The sequence below is a fragment of the Hemiscyllium ocellatum genome, chromosome 8, assembly GCF_020745735.1.
Source record: "Hemiscyllium ocellatum isolate sHemOce1 chromosome 8, sHemOce1.pat.X.cur, whole genome shotgun sequence".
Taxonomy (NCBI): domain Eukaryota; kingdom Metazoa; phylum Chordata; class Chondrichthyes; order Orectolobiformes; family Hemiscylliidae; genus Hemiscyllium; species Hemiscyllium ocellatum.
Genome location: NC_083408.1, coordinates 105257222 through 105270814, shown reverse-complemented (window position 1 = coordinate 105270814; position 13593 = coordinate 105257222). Strand labels below are relative to the sequence as shown.

At 41.1% G+C, this 13593-nt stretch overlaps 1 protein-coding gene across 1 annotated transcript in view; it reads right to left on the bottom strand.

The window, feature by feature from the left end:
• Positions 1-13593, bottom strand: part of adck1 (aarF domain containing kinase 1) — a 581459-nt gene that overhangs the window by 273808 nt on the left and 294058 nt on the right. The window contains exon 5 of the mRNA XM_060828581.1: positions 3378-3536. Coding sequence (XP_060684564.1) covers positions 3378-3536 — 159 coding nt within the window. The remainder of the gene's footprint in view (positions 1-3377; positions 3537-13593) is intronic.

The window sequence follows — 13593 nt, the reverse complement described above, 5'->3', positions numbered from 1 at the left end:
CTCTGCAAGACCAACCACGGTGCACTGGTCATTGTGTCTGGTTGGATGAAAGTCAGGTGAATTAGGGAATTTTGTGTACTTATTAAAATCTTTAATTTTTGGGATGACCCTACCCCTGTGGCCCTTGACAGTACTCCACCACATATTTTCTAATTACTTCAACCAGAGCTAATCTGTCACGTCATTTCCATTTTCATGCTTCCATCCTCCACCTTCAGTGATCCCAGGTACTTGAGGCTACTCACTTTCTATAAATTTCCACTGACAAACTTTACAACTTTCCTCTAATCTTCTTCTCTCGTCTCAAACTGACAATTCATCCGTTGAGAGAAAGTGAGGACTGCAGATGCTAGAGACCAGAGTCAAGAGTGTGGTGCTGGAAGAGCACAGCAGGTCAGGCAGCATCCGAGGAGCAGGAGAATCAATGTTTCGGGCATAAGCCCTTCATCAGGAATTAAGTCCATTCGTTGGGTCAATTTCACAGTTTGCCACTGTAACATTGAACCATTTTAACTTTATTTACCTACCATTCAACCAAGACAAACTATTTCTATTGGTTGAAGCTTCAGGGAACCAGGGGACATAGCCTATGTATTAGGGCGATGCCATTCAATACGTAGGTTAGAAAGTGCGTCTACACACAAAGAGTAGTGAAGGTTTGGAACTTCCTTCCTCAAACAGTGGTCGATGATGTTATATTTAAGTCTGATATAGGCAAACTTTTATTAAGCAAGGGTATCAAGGGATATGGGTCCAAGGCAAATATGTGGACTTAGGCCACAAATCAGCCAAGATCTTATTGACTGGGAAAGCAAGCTTGAGAAACTGAATGGCCTACTCTTGTTCCTATGTTCCCAACTGGATTCTGGAATGACCTTGGTCATCTGAATCTAACTTGAGAAATGTATTGATGTTAAGTTTCCTCTTCAATAAGATGTTGAGGCTGGGAGTGAATTGAAATTTTCAAAACTAACATGGCTGGATTTTTGAGAGGGCAAAGGCTGCAATTCAAAGCAGGTAGATAAAGTCAAGTTATAATTCAACCCTTGTCAAATTGAAAGAACAGGCTGAGGGGGTGAATGGCCGACATCTGTTCTCATGTTCTTGTACTGCCATTGATTATTTGGGTCTCCCAATAAAATGGAAACATTATTTTCGGATGTGCCAGTTCTCCTCCTCTCAAATTTTCAAGGAAAAGGGAAGAAACGTATGAAAACATCAATGAATCGAGATTGAAGTTATCCAGCAAATCCCATCATCACACACGGTTTTATGAGATAATTTGCATTCATATAATGTCCTTTAAGACTTCATTCTGACCATCTCACAGGTAAATGTACCTTAGGGGAAGATGGTGACCCAGTGGTCATGTTACTGGGCCACCAATTCCAGACGCCTAGGCTACTGTTCTGATTCATGGATTTAAATCTCAACACAACCGCCAGATGTATCAAATTCAAAGTCAAAACTCACCTTATCCACCACCTTACACACTTACTACCTGATCACATGATACATTACAGCAACTCATCAATACGCCTTTGACAGTAAGCAGTAAGTTCAAACATACTTGTCCTGCTATAAGAAAGAATCCAGTGCTTCAGCATACCACCAACTGCAAATACCATGGTAGGTCACACACCATCCTCACTAGGAAATGAGATCTGATTTCCTGAACTTCTGCAGCCCATTGGGTATAGGTAGACCCATGTTGAGGAGGGAGTTCCAGGATTTAAACCCAGTGAAGGAATATTAATACATTTCCAAGTTAGGATGGCGAGAAATTTGGAGGGTGATGGTGTTTCCATGCATCCGCTTCTGAATGAGAATGGGTGTGGGTTTGAAAGATGTTGGCTGGGAGACTTCATGAATTTCTGCTGTACATCTTATAGATGATGCACACTGCCGTTACTGAATTTTGTTGGTGGAGAGAATGAATGTTTCTGGACACTGTCCCAATCAAGTGGCCTGTTTGTACTGAATGGTGTCAAGCTTCTTAAATATTATTGGCACTTAGCAAGGCTACTAGGAAGTATTCCTGATTTGGAGATGCCGGTGTTGGACTGGGGTGTACAAAGTTAAAAATCACACAACACCAGTTTATAGTCCAACAGGTTTAATTGGAAGCAAACCTGTTGAACTATAACCTGGGAAAGTATTCCATCATGCTTCTGAATTGCACCTTGTAAATAGGGCCTTGGGGAGTCAAGAGGTGAGTTAGTCTTTGCAGGATTCCTAGCCTCTGACCTGCTCCTATAGCCACTGTATTTATAAGGCTAATCCAGTTCAGTTTCTGGACAATGTTAACCCAGCATGTCGATTGTGGGGGGGTATTCATTGATGGCATTGTTTTTGAAAATTAAGGGGTGACAGTTAGGTTCTTTATTGGAGATGGCCATTAGCTGGCAATTGTGTGCAGCAAACATTGCTTGCAACTTGTCAGCCCAAGCCTGATATTGTCCAGTCTTGAACATGAACTACTTCAGTATTTGAGTCATGAATGGTGCTGAACATTGTGCAATCAGCAGCGAACATCGCTAATTCTGACCTTATGATAGATGGTAGGTCATTGATGAAGCAGCTGAAGATGGCTGGTTCTTGGACATTACCCTAAGGAACTCCTACAGAGATGCTTTGGAGCTGAGATGACAGACCTCCAACACCATGTGGGCGGAACGGTGGCACAATGGTTAGCACTGCTGCCTCACAGCTCCAGAGACCCAGGTTCAATTCCCGCCTGTGTGGAGTTTGCACATTTTTCCCGTATCTGCGTGGGTTTCCTCCAGGTGCTCCAGTTTCCTCCCACAGTCCAAAGATGTGCTGGTTAGGTAAATTGGCCACGCTAAATTGCCCGTAGTGTTATGAGAAGGGGTAAATGCTGGGGAATGGGTCTGGGTGGATTGCTCTTCGGAGGGTTGGTGTGGACTTGTTGGGTCGAAGGGCCTGTTTCGACACTGTAAGTAATCTAATCTAATCTAATCTAACCAAAACCATCTTCATTGATGCTTTCATTCCTCACTGGCATGTATTTATATTCTTCTTGTCCTTTCTGAGTCAGTTTCTTGCCCATCGTTTTCTGATACTAAATTGCTGCCAATTTTCAGTCTTCCATTTTTTTGGCATCCTTATAAGTCATTCCTTTTAACTTCATGTAATCTTCATCTTCTTTTGTTACCAACAGTTGACTCATCTTTCTCAGTGGGTATTTAAATCAATCATAAAACATTTAAAGTTGGCAATGCACAAAAGATCACAGTTCAAGGAAATGAGAAGCAAGACATATTTGGGTATGTGTTATTCTTGAAGTTACAGATTGTGGATCACTCCAAATGTCATTGCAGTTGCCGCTAATGGTTTTAATAAAATGTTCCATTTACCTCCATCAAAATGACATCGTTGGCACATTGACTGCGCACCTTCGGGTGCTGGACTTTGACTGCCACTGTCCTTCCATCGTGTAATACTGCCTTGTGAACTTGGGCCCACGATGCTGCACCCAATGGGGTTTCTTCAAACCTGGCAAACAGCTGAGGAATCTGTGAAAATACAAGCAGTTTTTGTTGGTTGCTCATTCTTCTAAGAATTCTGGCCTTCTTAATTTTTTTGAATTTTTTTTTCAGAACAGGAAAAATTCTTTCCTCTCAACAAAATTCTCTTCTTCTGACAGACCAATGCCATGTAACAACTGTCATAGAAAGCCCCCTCTAGCCTTCTGTCTCTGAAATATTTATACCACCAACTTCCATAAGTTTCTGTACCTTCCAAAGGTCTCTTGGCCTTTCTTCCCTACTTTGAGTTATGCCTTAAAGCATAGCTTTGACCAAATGTTTGGTCACCTATCCTAATACCTCCTCAGTCTCAATTTTTGTTTTTTAATACTCCTATGAAAAAATCTGAAGGCACTACATGAATGCGAGTTGTTGCAAGCAAACCTTGGAAGTGATAGTGCTCTTATAATCTTAGTGTTCTGCCCCACTGCTGACAGAGATGACACGGCTATTGCTGTGGTGCATAAAATATCGTATAGACTAATCTCAAATTTGCCCCCTTCCTGACAGACCAGTCTTAGCAGTTTAAAACCTTCTCTAATAGGGTATCACCCATTCTTGAAGCTTGTTCCAAAAGTCAATTTGCCTTTGTGTAAAACACACTCATGTTAAGTCAGCAGTCACTTCATGAGGAATTGTCACTTCGAGAAATTAGTCTACAGTCTATACAATTCCGCATGCCATTTTATAGTGAATGCATGAACAGAGGACAGACATGATTCGCAAGCATGGCTGCAGGGATGAGAAATTTCAGTTATGAGGATAGATTGAAGAAGTGGGGATTGTTCTCCTTGGAGAAAAGAAGGCCAGAAGGAAAAGTTTGAAAGGTTCCGAGCAGGCTTGATGGAATAGATAGGGAGAAACTGTTCCCAGTCACAAAATAATCAAAAACCAGAGGGCACTGATTTAAAGAGATCTGAAAAAGGGAGAAAATCTGACATAAAAAAAAAGCTTTATCACACAGTAAAAAGTTGAAGTCAGGAATGTACTGTCTGGAAATGTGATGGAAGCAACTTCATTTAAGGCATTCAAGAGGTTTCTGGTGGATTATTGGGATAGAAATAATGTATGTGAGTGTGGAGAAAAAGCAGGAAATTTGCAAACAGTCACAATGCTGATTTGAAGAGTCCATGCAGACATAGTGGGTTGAATACCTCCTTCTGCCCCAGTACATTTTGTAATTCTGTGATATACTGACCATCACAAAAAAGGGTTCTCGGGGTTCTTGAGGGTGAGGGAGGAAGGAACAGAAAAATATAGGATGATCGTCACAATCTCAACATTCGACAGAATTAAAAATGCCTCAAATAATATCATGCTTAAAGAAAAAGCTACAGGAAGTCACCAAAGAAATGAAAAGCGCTGAGAATTGCTTTCATCCTTATCACACACCACCAGCACAAAATCTTGCCAGCACTGCCTAATGCTACCAACTGTGTTAATAGCAAATGACTTTGACAGAAATTGGAGGCAGTATTTGTGTTTCTTTCACACATGCGATGGGCTAATGCTTTTCCAGGTGACGTCCTACAGGGTTTCCTGATTGTGCTTTTATTTCTGCTGTAACATTAATGGTGGAGTGACCTACATAAGCCACAAGTACAGCACATGCAGCAGGCACAACTCCAGATGGGACAGCTGGCTTGTACAGCACATCTGGTCTAAATATCCAATACTACAAATGGAACTATCGTACTAGTGCAGTGGTGTAAGTTAAAACATATTGACTGGGGGAGTGAAGAAAGGCAACTTCATTCTTTGTGTGCATTTTGCAGAACCTGATCTGTTACAGCCTCACACCAATTCCCGATGCCATGCTTGGATAATATGCAGTCAGTTATTTTGATAGAAAATAAATGTATTGGTCACAATGTAACAATTAGTAATCAATGACAGCGCCTCATGAGAAGTTGCTTCCATGGATTGTGCTGTATCCATGGATTCAAAATATGTTTGCTTTGTTTTCATGGACTCTGCCTCCCATGGGAGTCTGAGCTCTGCCTGTATTCTCGAGGCTGCTTCACTGCACTCTGCTCAGAGTCTGCAGCATCTCTGTCTCTGATTTATCTAAGGAACTCTCAGGAGTTCCATATACTCTTTATTTAAATTCTAACGTGCAGAACACTGATTACAGCTTTCCAGTACATTTCCTCCATTTTCAGAGCCTTGCTAACAGGTAACTGTTGATGTTAGAGTTAACAAGATAGAAAAAGGATGATGACCCTGAATTTTTGACAAAGGGTCACTCAACTCAAAACATTAAGTTTGCTTTCTTTCTCTCTGCCGGGCCCACAGAGTTTCTCCAGCATTTGCTGTTTATGTTTCAGTACCAGGGTAGCCTAATAGGGAAGGAGACTAGAGGAGAAATAGGAATAATTTCATTAAAGGGCAGCTTTCAATTGTGTGTGCTACAAAAAAATGTGTGGGAAAAAAGACAATGGGATCAGAAGGAAAAGCAATCAGTGCCAGGAGTATTGCCTAATGCAAAGGAAGAGACCATCAGGCCATCACAGTAACAGATCCTCAGGTATGTGTGCTCAGACAAATCACTTTCGACTCATTCATCAAAGCCCTAGCCTGTATCATAAAGTAAGAAGAAATGGCCTTCACTATTTAGGTTCTTTGACAGTTCTTCTAACCCTGAAGTTATTCAACTCAGCTTGGCCTAGGGCTATACGTTATCTGAATTTTAGTTGACAACTGGTAGGTGACATCCATACTACATAACAGAATCAAAGAAGGACTTATAACAAAAAGAGAGGCCATTTGTCCCTTTATCTCTGCACAGACTGATAAATGCTCTCCAGCCTCACCTTACCTTCAAGATATAGCTCATAGGTTATGGCACCTCAAATGCAAGTTGTAGTTTTCTTAAATACGATGAGGGTTTCTGCCTCTGTAACACCTTTACAAACAATGAGTTCCAGAATCACTACACCCTCTGCTTTAAAAAAATTCTCTTGGACTTTCCTTTAATCCTCCTGCAAATTACTTTAAAGCCATGTCTCCTGGTCGTTGGCCTCCCTACTAAGGTAACTGGGAAATAATTGTCCAGTTATGACCGTTTCAAAATTCAGAAAGCACAGCCCTCTTTCCTTTATCTTCAACTTTGAGTTCCTCACTATGAACATCTTGTGGTCATCAATAATGTGAAGCTGAACTGGATCAGGCATACCAACACCATAGTTACAATACATTCTCAACCCCTGAACCCTTAAAAACTGGTCAGTAGTATGATGGGGAATGCACTGCTCACTGGAATGGGTTCAGCTGCAAAAAACATTTTAGCAACTCCACACCATCTAAAAGAGAAGTTGACTTGATTGATGTCCAATACTCAACATCCATTGTGACTATTACTGACACGCTGTCCTGAGTTCACAAAAGAGGGTATAAATACCTTACCAGAAACATTGAGAACACAGGAGTTAGTAAGAGGAAGGAACTGAAGGAGATCAGTATTAGTAAGAAAATGGCATTGGAGAAATTGATGGCTTTGAAGGCCAATAAGTCTCGAGGCTCTCATAATCCGCAGAGTACTTTAGAAATTATGGATGTATTGGTGGCTATCTTTAAGTTTCAATGGACTCTAGAATGGTTCCTACAGATTGGAAGATAGCCTTCTATTTGAGAAGGAAGGCAGAGAAAAACAGCAATTTCAGACAGCAAAGTCAGCCTGATGACGGTAGTGAGGACTATGCTAGAGTTCATCATAAAATAATTAACAATTGAATATTTGGACAATAGTGGCAGGATTAGACAGAGTCAGCTTGGATTTAGAAAGGGTAATTATATTTGACAAATTTATTGCAAGTCTTTGAGGATGTAACTTGGAGAGTTGATGGGGAGGTGCCAGTAGGTGTAGTTTATTTGGACTTTCAGAAGGCTTTCAACAAAATCCCACATAAGAGGTTAGAATGCAAAATTAAAATACATGGGATTGGGGATAGTTACTAAGATACATAAAAAAGCTGGTTGTCAGACAGGAAAAGAAAACAAAGAATAAATGGGTCTTTTTCCAAACAGCAGGCAATGACTTGTGGGGTACTGCAGGGATCAGTCCTCATACCCCCAGCTAATCATAATACATGTTCATGATTTGGATCAGGGAACTAAATGTAACACTTCCAAATTTGCAGATGACACTAAGCTGGGTGGAAGGATGAGCTATGATAAAAATGCAGAGATGCTTCAGCACAATGTAGACAAGTTGAGTGAGTAGGCAAATGCCTGACAGATGCAGTATAATGTGGATAAATCGGAGGTTACCCACTTTGGGAACAAAAACAGGAGGGTAGATTATCATCTAACTGGCTATCATTGAGAGAGAGGAATGTGCAACAAGACCTGGGTATCCTTGTACACCAGAGGATAAAAGGAAGCATACAGGTACAGCATGTGGTAAAGAAAGCAAATGGTGTTGGCATTTACATTGAAAGGATTCAAGTACAGGAATGGCTTGCTGCAATTATACATGGTCCTGGTGAGACCACACCTGGAGTACTTCATGCGGTTTTGGTCTCCGTATCTGAAGAAGGGTGTTCTTACTAAAAAGGGAGTGCAGTGAAGTTTTACCGGACTGATTCCTGGGATGGTAGGACTGAATTATGAGGAGAGATTGAATTTGTGAGGATTATATTCACTGGAGTTCAAAAGAATGAGGGAGATCTCATAGAAACCTATAAAATTCTAACAGGACTAGATAGATGGGATGCAGAAAGGATGTTCCTGATGGCAAGAGATCCAGAACCGATGTGCATAAGACCATAAGACACAGGAGCAGATATTAGGCCATTCAGCCCATCGAGTCTATTCCACCATTCAATCATGGCTATTGTTTTTGGCTTCAGATCCTTATCCCTTATAAAAACATGATTGAATTTTCCTCCACCATAGGAAGCATGCCTCATCTTCCGCCTTGGAACACTTCAACCCCAGGGCATCAATGTGGACTTCACCAGTTTCCTCATTTCTCCTCACTCCACCATACCCCAGGTCCTACCTTCCAGCTCAGCACCATTCTCATGACCAGTTCTATCTGCCAATCTCCCTTCCCACCTATCCACTCCACCCTCCTCTCTAACCTATTACCTTCATCCCCACCCCCATCCACCTATTGCACTCTTTGCTACCTTCTCCCCGGCCCCACCCATCTCCCATTTATCTCTCCACACTGGCGGCTCCCTGCCTTCAGTCCTGATGAAGGGCTTTTACCCAAAACATCGATTTTCCTGCTCCTCGGACGCTGCCTGACCTGCTGTGCTTTTCCAGCACCATTCTAATCTAGACTTTGATTTCTCGCACCTGCAGTCCTCACTTTTGCCTACACTTTGAAGTGGTGCATTTTGCATCATATTCAGTTTCTGTGAGAAAAATGTTTTTCCTCATATTGTTATAGTTTGTTTGCCAATCACTGTAATTCAGTGCCCTCTAGCTCTGAGCATTTCCACCAGCTCCTCCCTATCTACTCTGTCAAGACCACTCATCAAATATCCACTCAACCTTCTCTTTCCTAAGAAAAATAACCATCAGACTTGTCAGGGCACCGAGGGATATGTGAAACATGCAATTTGGTCTTCATTGCCCACATCTGAGAAACAAAGAGCTGAGGATATGCATCATCTTTTCTCAAATATAAGTACTCTCTGAATTTTGTGTAAACTGTTTGTGGCATTGGTAATTTCTAAATATATGCAGCAATTGATAAATATTGAGATTATACCAATATACAAGTCAAACACATTTTTGAAACTTAATTTCTGTGCTCTTCCAATGCAGATTTTGATCAATTTACGTGAAAATAAGAGGCAGCAGTGAGACGAATTTCAGATAAACTTCAAATGTTTCAAGCGTCAAATTTTAGGGGCATTGAGTTTAAGCTAAGAAAACAGTGCATGCACATAGTCCATTGGTTTGACATTGATTAGAATTATGAAACTAGAGAAATATGTATGAAAGATGCCCTTATACTGAGAATACAAAGCCATTTTTATTCATAGTATTGCAATATGAAAAGGAAATGAAAACTGAAAGTCATTGCGAGAAAATAAATGTACTCCTTAGCTTCAGTCAATGAACCATCTTATCAATTCTGGGCAATGAATGTGAAAGTGACGTTTAAAAGCCATCCTTTACGGACGGCCATTTCTCAATTGCCAATGTATTTTTTTTTTCTGAACATTTTTGAGGGGAAAATGAATTTTATTAAGCATTTGAAATTGCATTATGTCTGGCCCTGCGGGCACTGAATTTATTTGCACAGCTTGCGATACAGAACCCCTTTCTGCCAGAAATTCAGCATTTGCAAAAGAAAAGCTCAGGAAAATAACTAGCAATAACTGGGGAACAGTCATTACATATTAGAAACAAACCAGGACAATTACCTTCAAATCACCTGAAACAATAAAATCCCTTGTAAACTGCTTGATTTAAAGGGGGATTGCTATCTTCAGGATAATAAATAATACCTTGTACAAATTTAGATCAAGTGGCTACAGATGAGCACATACACTATGAACATAAGGTAGGACTTTAACTGGATCAAGTTCAAGGAGGTTTTTTTCTCTTAACTTCCCACTTCAAGCCAATCAACCCTCAAGGTTCTGATCACCTTATTCAAGTCAGTTAATAATGGCCGTGACAATACCCATAATTCTATGCACCCCAGAAACTGCACTACTATCACTGCAGTGACCACACCAGGGTTAATCAAGCTTGTTACTGTGACCTTTAAATGAGACAAGAAGCAGGCTCCCTAGTTTTTCTCCCAGACTGCTCTCCCAGGAATGTCGAGAGCGATCAAAATTCCAGGAGACCCATTTGAGGCAGATTGGCAACCCTACTAAGAAACCATGTATAGAAGATGGGATTCAATCTATTAGTCCTTCCACAGACTGTGTAAAATCTTCCCCATTATATACAGAGGAACCTCAATTATCTGACATTCAATTATCTGAATATCAGATTATCCGGCAAGATTGCAAGGTCCCGATGCCTGGCTGAACTATGTTATCTGGCATTCGATTATCCAGAATTCGATTAACCAAACAAAATACTACCCCCCCCCCCCCCCCCCCCCCCCGTCCTTCGGATAATCAAGGTTCCTCTGTACTTTTTAATTCATTCACAGGATGAAGGCATCATTGCCTTGGCCAGTATTTCTTGCCCATCCTTAATTGCCCAGAAGGCCATTAAGAGTCAACCACATTGCTGGGGATCTGGAGTCACATGTAGGCCAGATAAGGATGGCAGATTCCTTTCCTAAAGGACATTAGTAAGTACTATATTAAATAACATGCCTGATCCAATATTAATAATTCAGTGTAAGTACTCCAAATGCCTGGGCAGTAAAGAAGCAAAAACTCAAGAATATCCTTAAATCCACAAATCACCACAACTGAAAGATGCATCGAACAAGCACCTTTTTTTTTGCTGATCTTAGAACCTTTGTATTCTCTGGAACATTTGAATTAACTGTGTCTATACATATACATTTAACCTTCATTCCTACTTCGGAGCAGATAAAAGAAGGGAAGATTTGCATTTATATTGTGCCTTCCCATATATCTGAGAGAATCTCAGAGCATTCCATGTATAATGAATTACTGTGATGTACAGTGACTGTACGCAGGCAAACAGATATCCATCATCCAGCACTTTCATGAGGAATAATCAGAGCAGTAATCATTTATTTAAAATATTACCACCACGATCAAATGCATACTCTGATGGCTGTCATTGTTTATGTACATTTTGATTCAAGTTAAAAATATCATTATTATAAACCGAAAATAGCACAGTCCTAATTTCCAGACCATCCTCTTTTTGTTACAATCTCAATTTATTTTTCTTGCTAATTTCCTTCACCTTCTCAAGGCACTGAATCCTCACAGATAATTCTACCACAGGCATCAGGCTTCTTCCTGGGTTTCAGCCAAGTCTATTATTCATATGCGAGGGTTGTCAGGCTATTCAATGTGGATCACAGTCAAGCCCAGTTCTGTTCACACCAACCTTCACACATGAACACTTCCAGAAGTGGCGCTGGGTCACTGCTTTATCATCAGGAACAGACAACTTGTATTATCTTTGCCTTCCAAACTGAGTAACAAGTTGCATTTATAAAGCATAGAGTCCCTACAGTGCAGAAAGAAGCCATTCAGTCCATCGAGCCTACACTGGCCCTCCATAATCGCATCCCACCCAGTTCCACTCTATGCTGTAATGCACCAAACCAGCATATCCCTGGACACTATGGGATATTGTAGCATGACCAAAGTACATAACTTTGGCCTTCGGAAGCAAATCCACACAGACTCAGGAACAACATGTAAATGCCACACAGACAGTCACCTGGCGCAGTGAGACAGTAGTGCTAACCATTGAGCCACCATGCACCTTTCTAACATTCTAGAACATCCCAAGGGTCGGAGCCACATGAAGATATTTTGGCACGCCATAATAATGAAAAGTAGTAAACAGTAGTGGAGGAGGGATTTCAGGGGGAAATCAGTGTGGGAAATACTGCAGTAAAGAGTGTGTGAGGGAGATTGGGCAAGAAGGTGGGGCGGAGGGTACTCTAATGGGTCTAGGGTTCCAAAACAAGAGGGATATATCCCACAACAGCCTGTAAATAATTCTACCAGGTGAAACCGGACAGCCTCATGATATGATGGGTATGCCCACCTCAATACTGGTAAAGTACCAATGGGCATCAGGGAGAGGCCATTAACTGGTTATTAAACAACCAGCATGGGCTAAACAGCATGGAAATCACCTTGAAGAAAATTCAATTGGAATGGCGGACCATGTCTTCCACAAAGCAGTTAGGGGACTGTCACTGGGTAAGGGCTATACAGCCTTACAACTTCTGCTATGCAGACCCACCTGTCTTAGGGATACTCATAGGTGAAGAGTCCACCTGAGTGCAAGCACTGAAATTTGATTCAGCATATCTCAAGGACCTTCGTTGGCAAACTCATCAAAGCCCAATATGCCCAGAAGGAGGTCAATTCTAAGAAAATGCCATTCCTGTATCATACTGTTCAGTCAAGAGAAGACCACAATGGACAATGAAACCATTGACAGCTTGGACATACTCAATGTGAAGAGCCCATTACGAATACAATACTTACAGCCATATGCTGTCCTACTTTGATCTTGCACATGCATGAATTCAAAGACATTTACCAGCTGCAGAAAGTTAGTGGATGAGAACTTTGTACAGACACCATTACAGACCTGGGGGAATGTTAGACGCTTGGGGAGTTAGAGCAGGTTAAGTTATTAATGAGCAGAAGTTGAGGATCTGGCTGCCCAATGACTGAAACTCAAGCATCTCCTTTGGAAAGAAGCATGCTTGATGAGAGTCTAATGTTTACAGGCACAGAGCTCCATTGGAAAGATATGTATGTAGTGGATGGCTGAAGCCACAGCAGTCTTCTACTGCCCCCATTTGCAGCAATAGTTAGAAATCTGTGGCAGCACTCCCAAACACAACTATCCCAAGACAAGTCAGCTCCTCCTCCACAAAGGCACAGGCTACAGGGCCAAGGAGAGGTCATTTATCTATCACTAATCATGTCATAGTACACAATTTAAAAACTGCCAAATGTTGAAGCTTTCATTTTGCACTTTTCAGAATAAGTTTGTTTCTATCATCTTAGTTCGGAGGAGTACAAAACTAAAAGCTTCAATTTCTTGTCTCTTTTTAGCAATACTTAAGTAAAAAAAAAACATCGATCAGTCTTGAATTTTCAATTTATTCAGTTGCAACAGTTTTGTTGGGAAAAGGTTCCAGATTCCAATATTTTGTCATGGAAAAGTCGTGGACCTTTGTTCCTAACAGTCTTGCTTGGTCTACTGACACCACATGGATCACAGCTCATTACCATCTTCACAAGGGTAACAGATGTTGGCTTCGCGAGTGACATGCACATTCTGTGAGAGAATGAAGATGTTTCTCACATTTCCCAAATCTTTGGCAGTACTCAATTCAGAGCAGGGATTTCCAGCTTTCTAACACTTGGCATTGGATGTCAAGAAA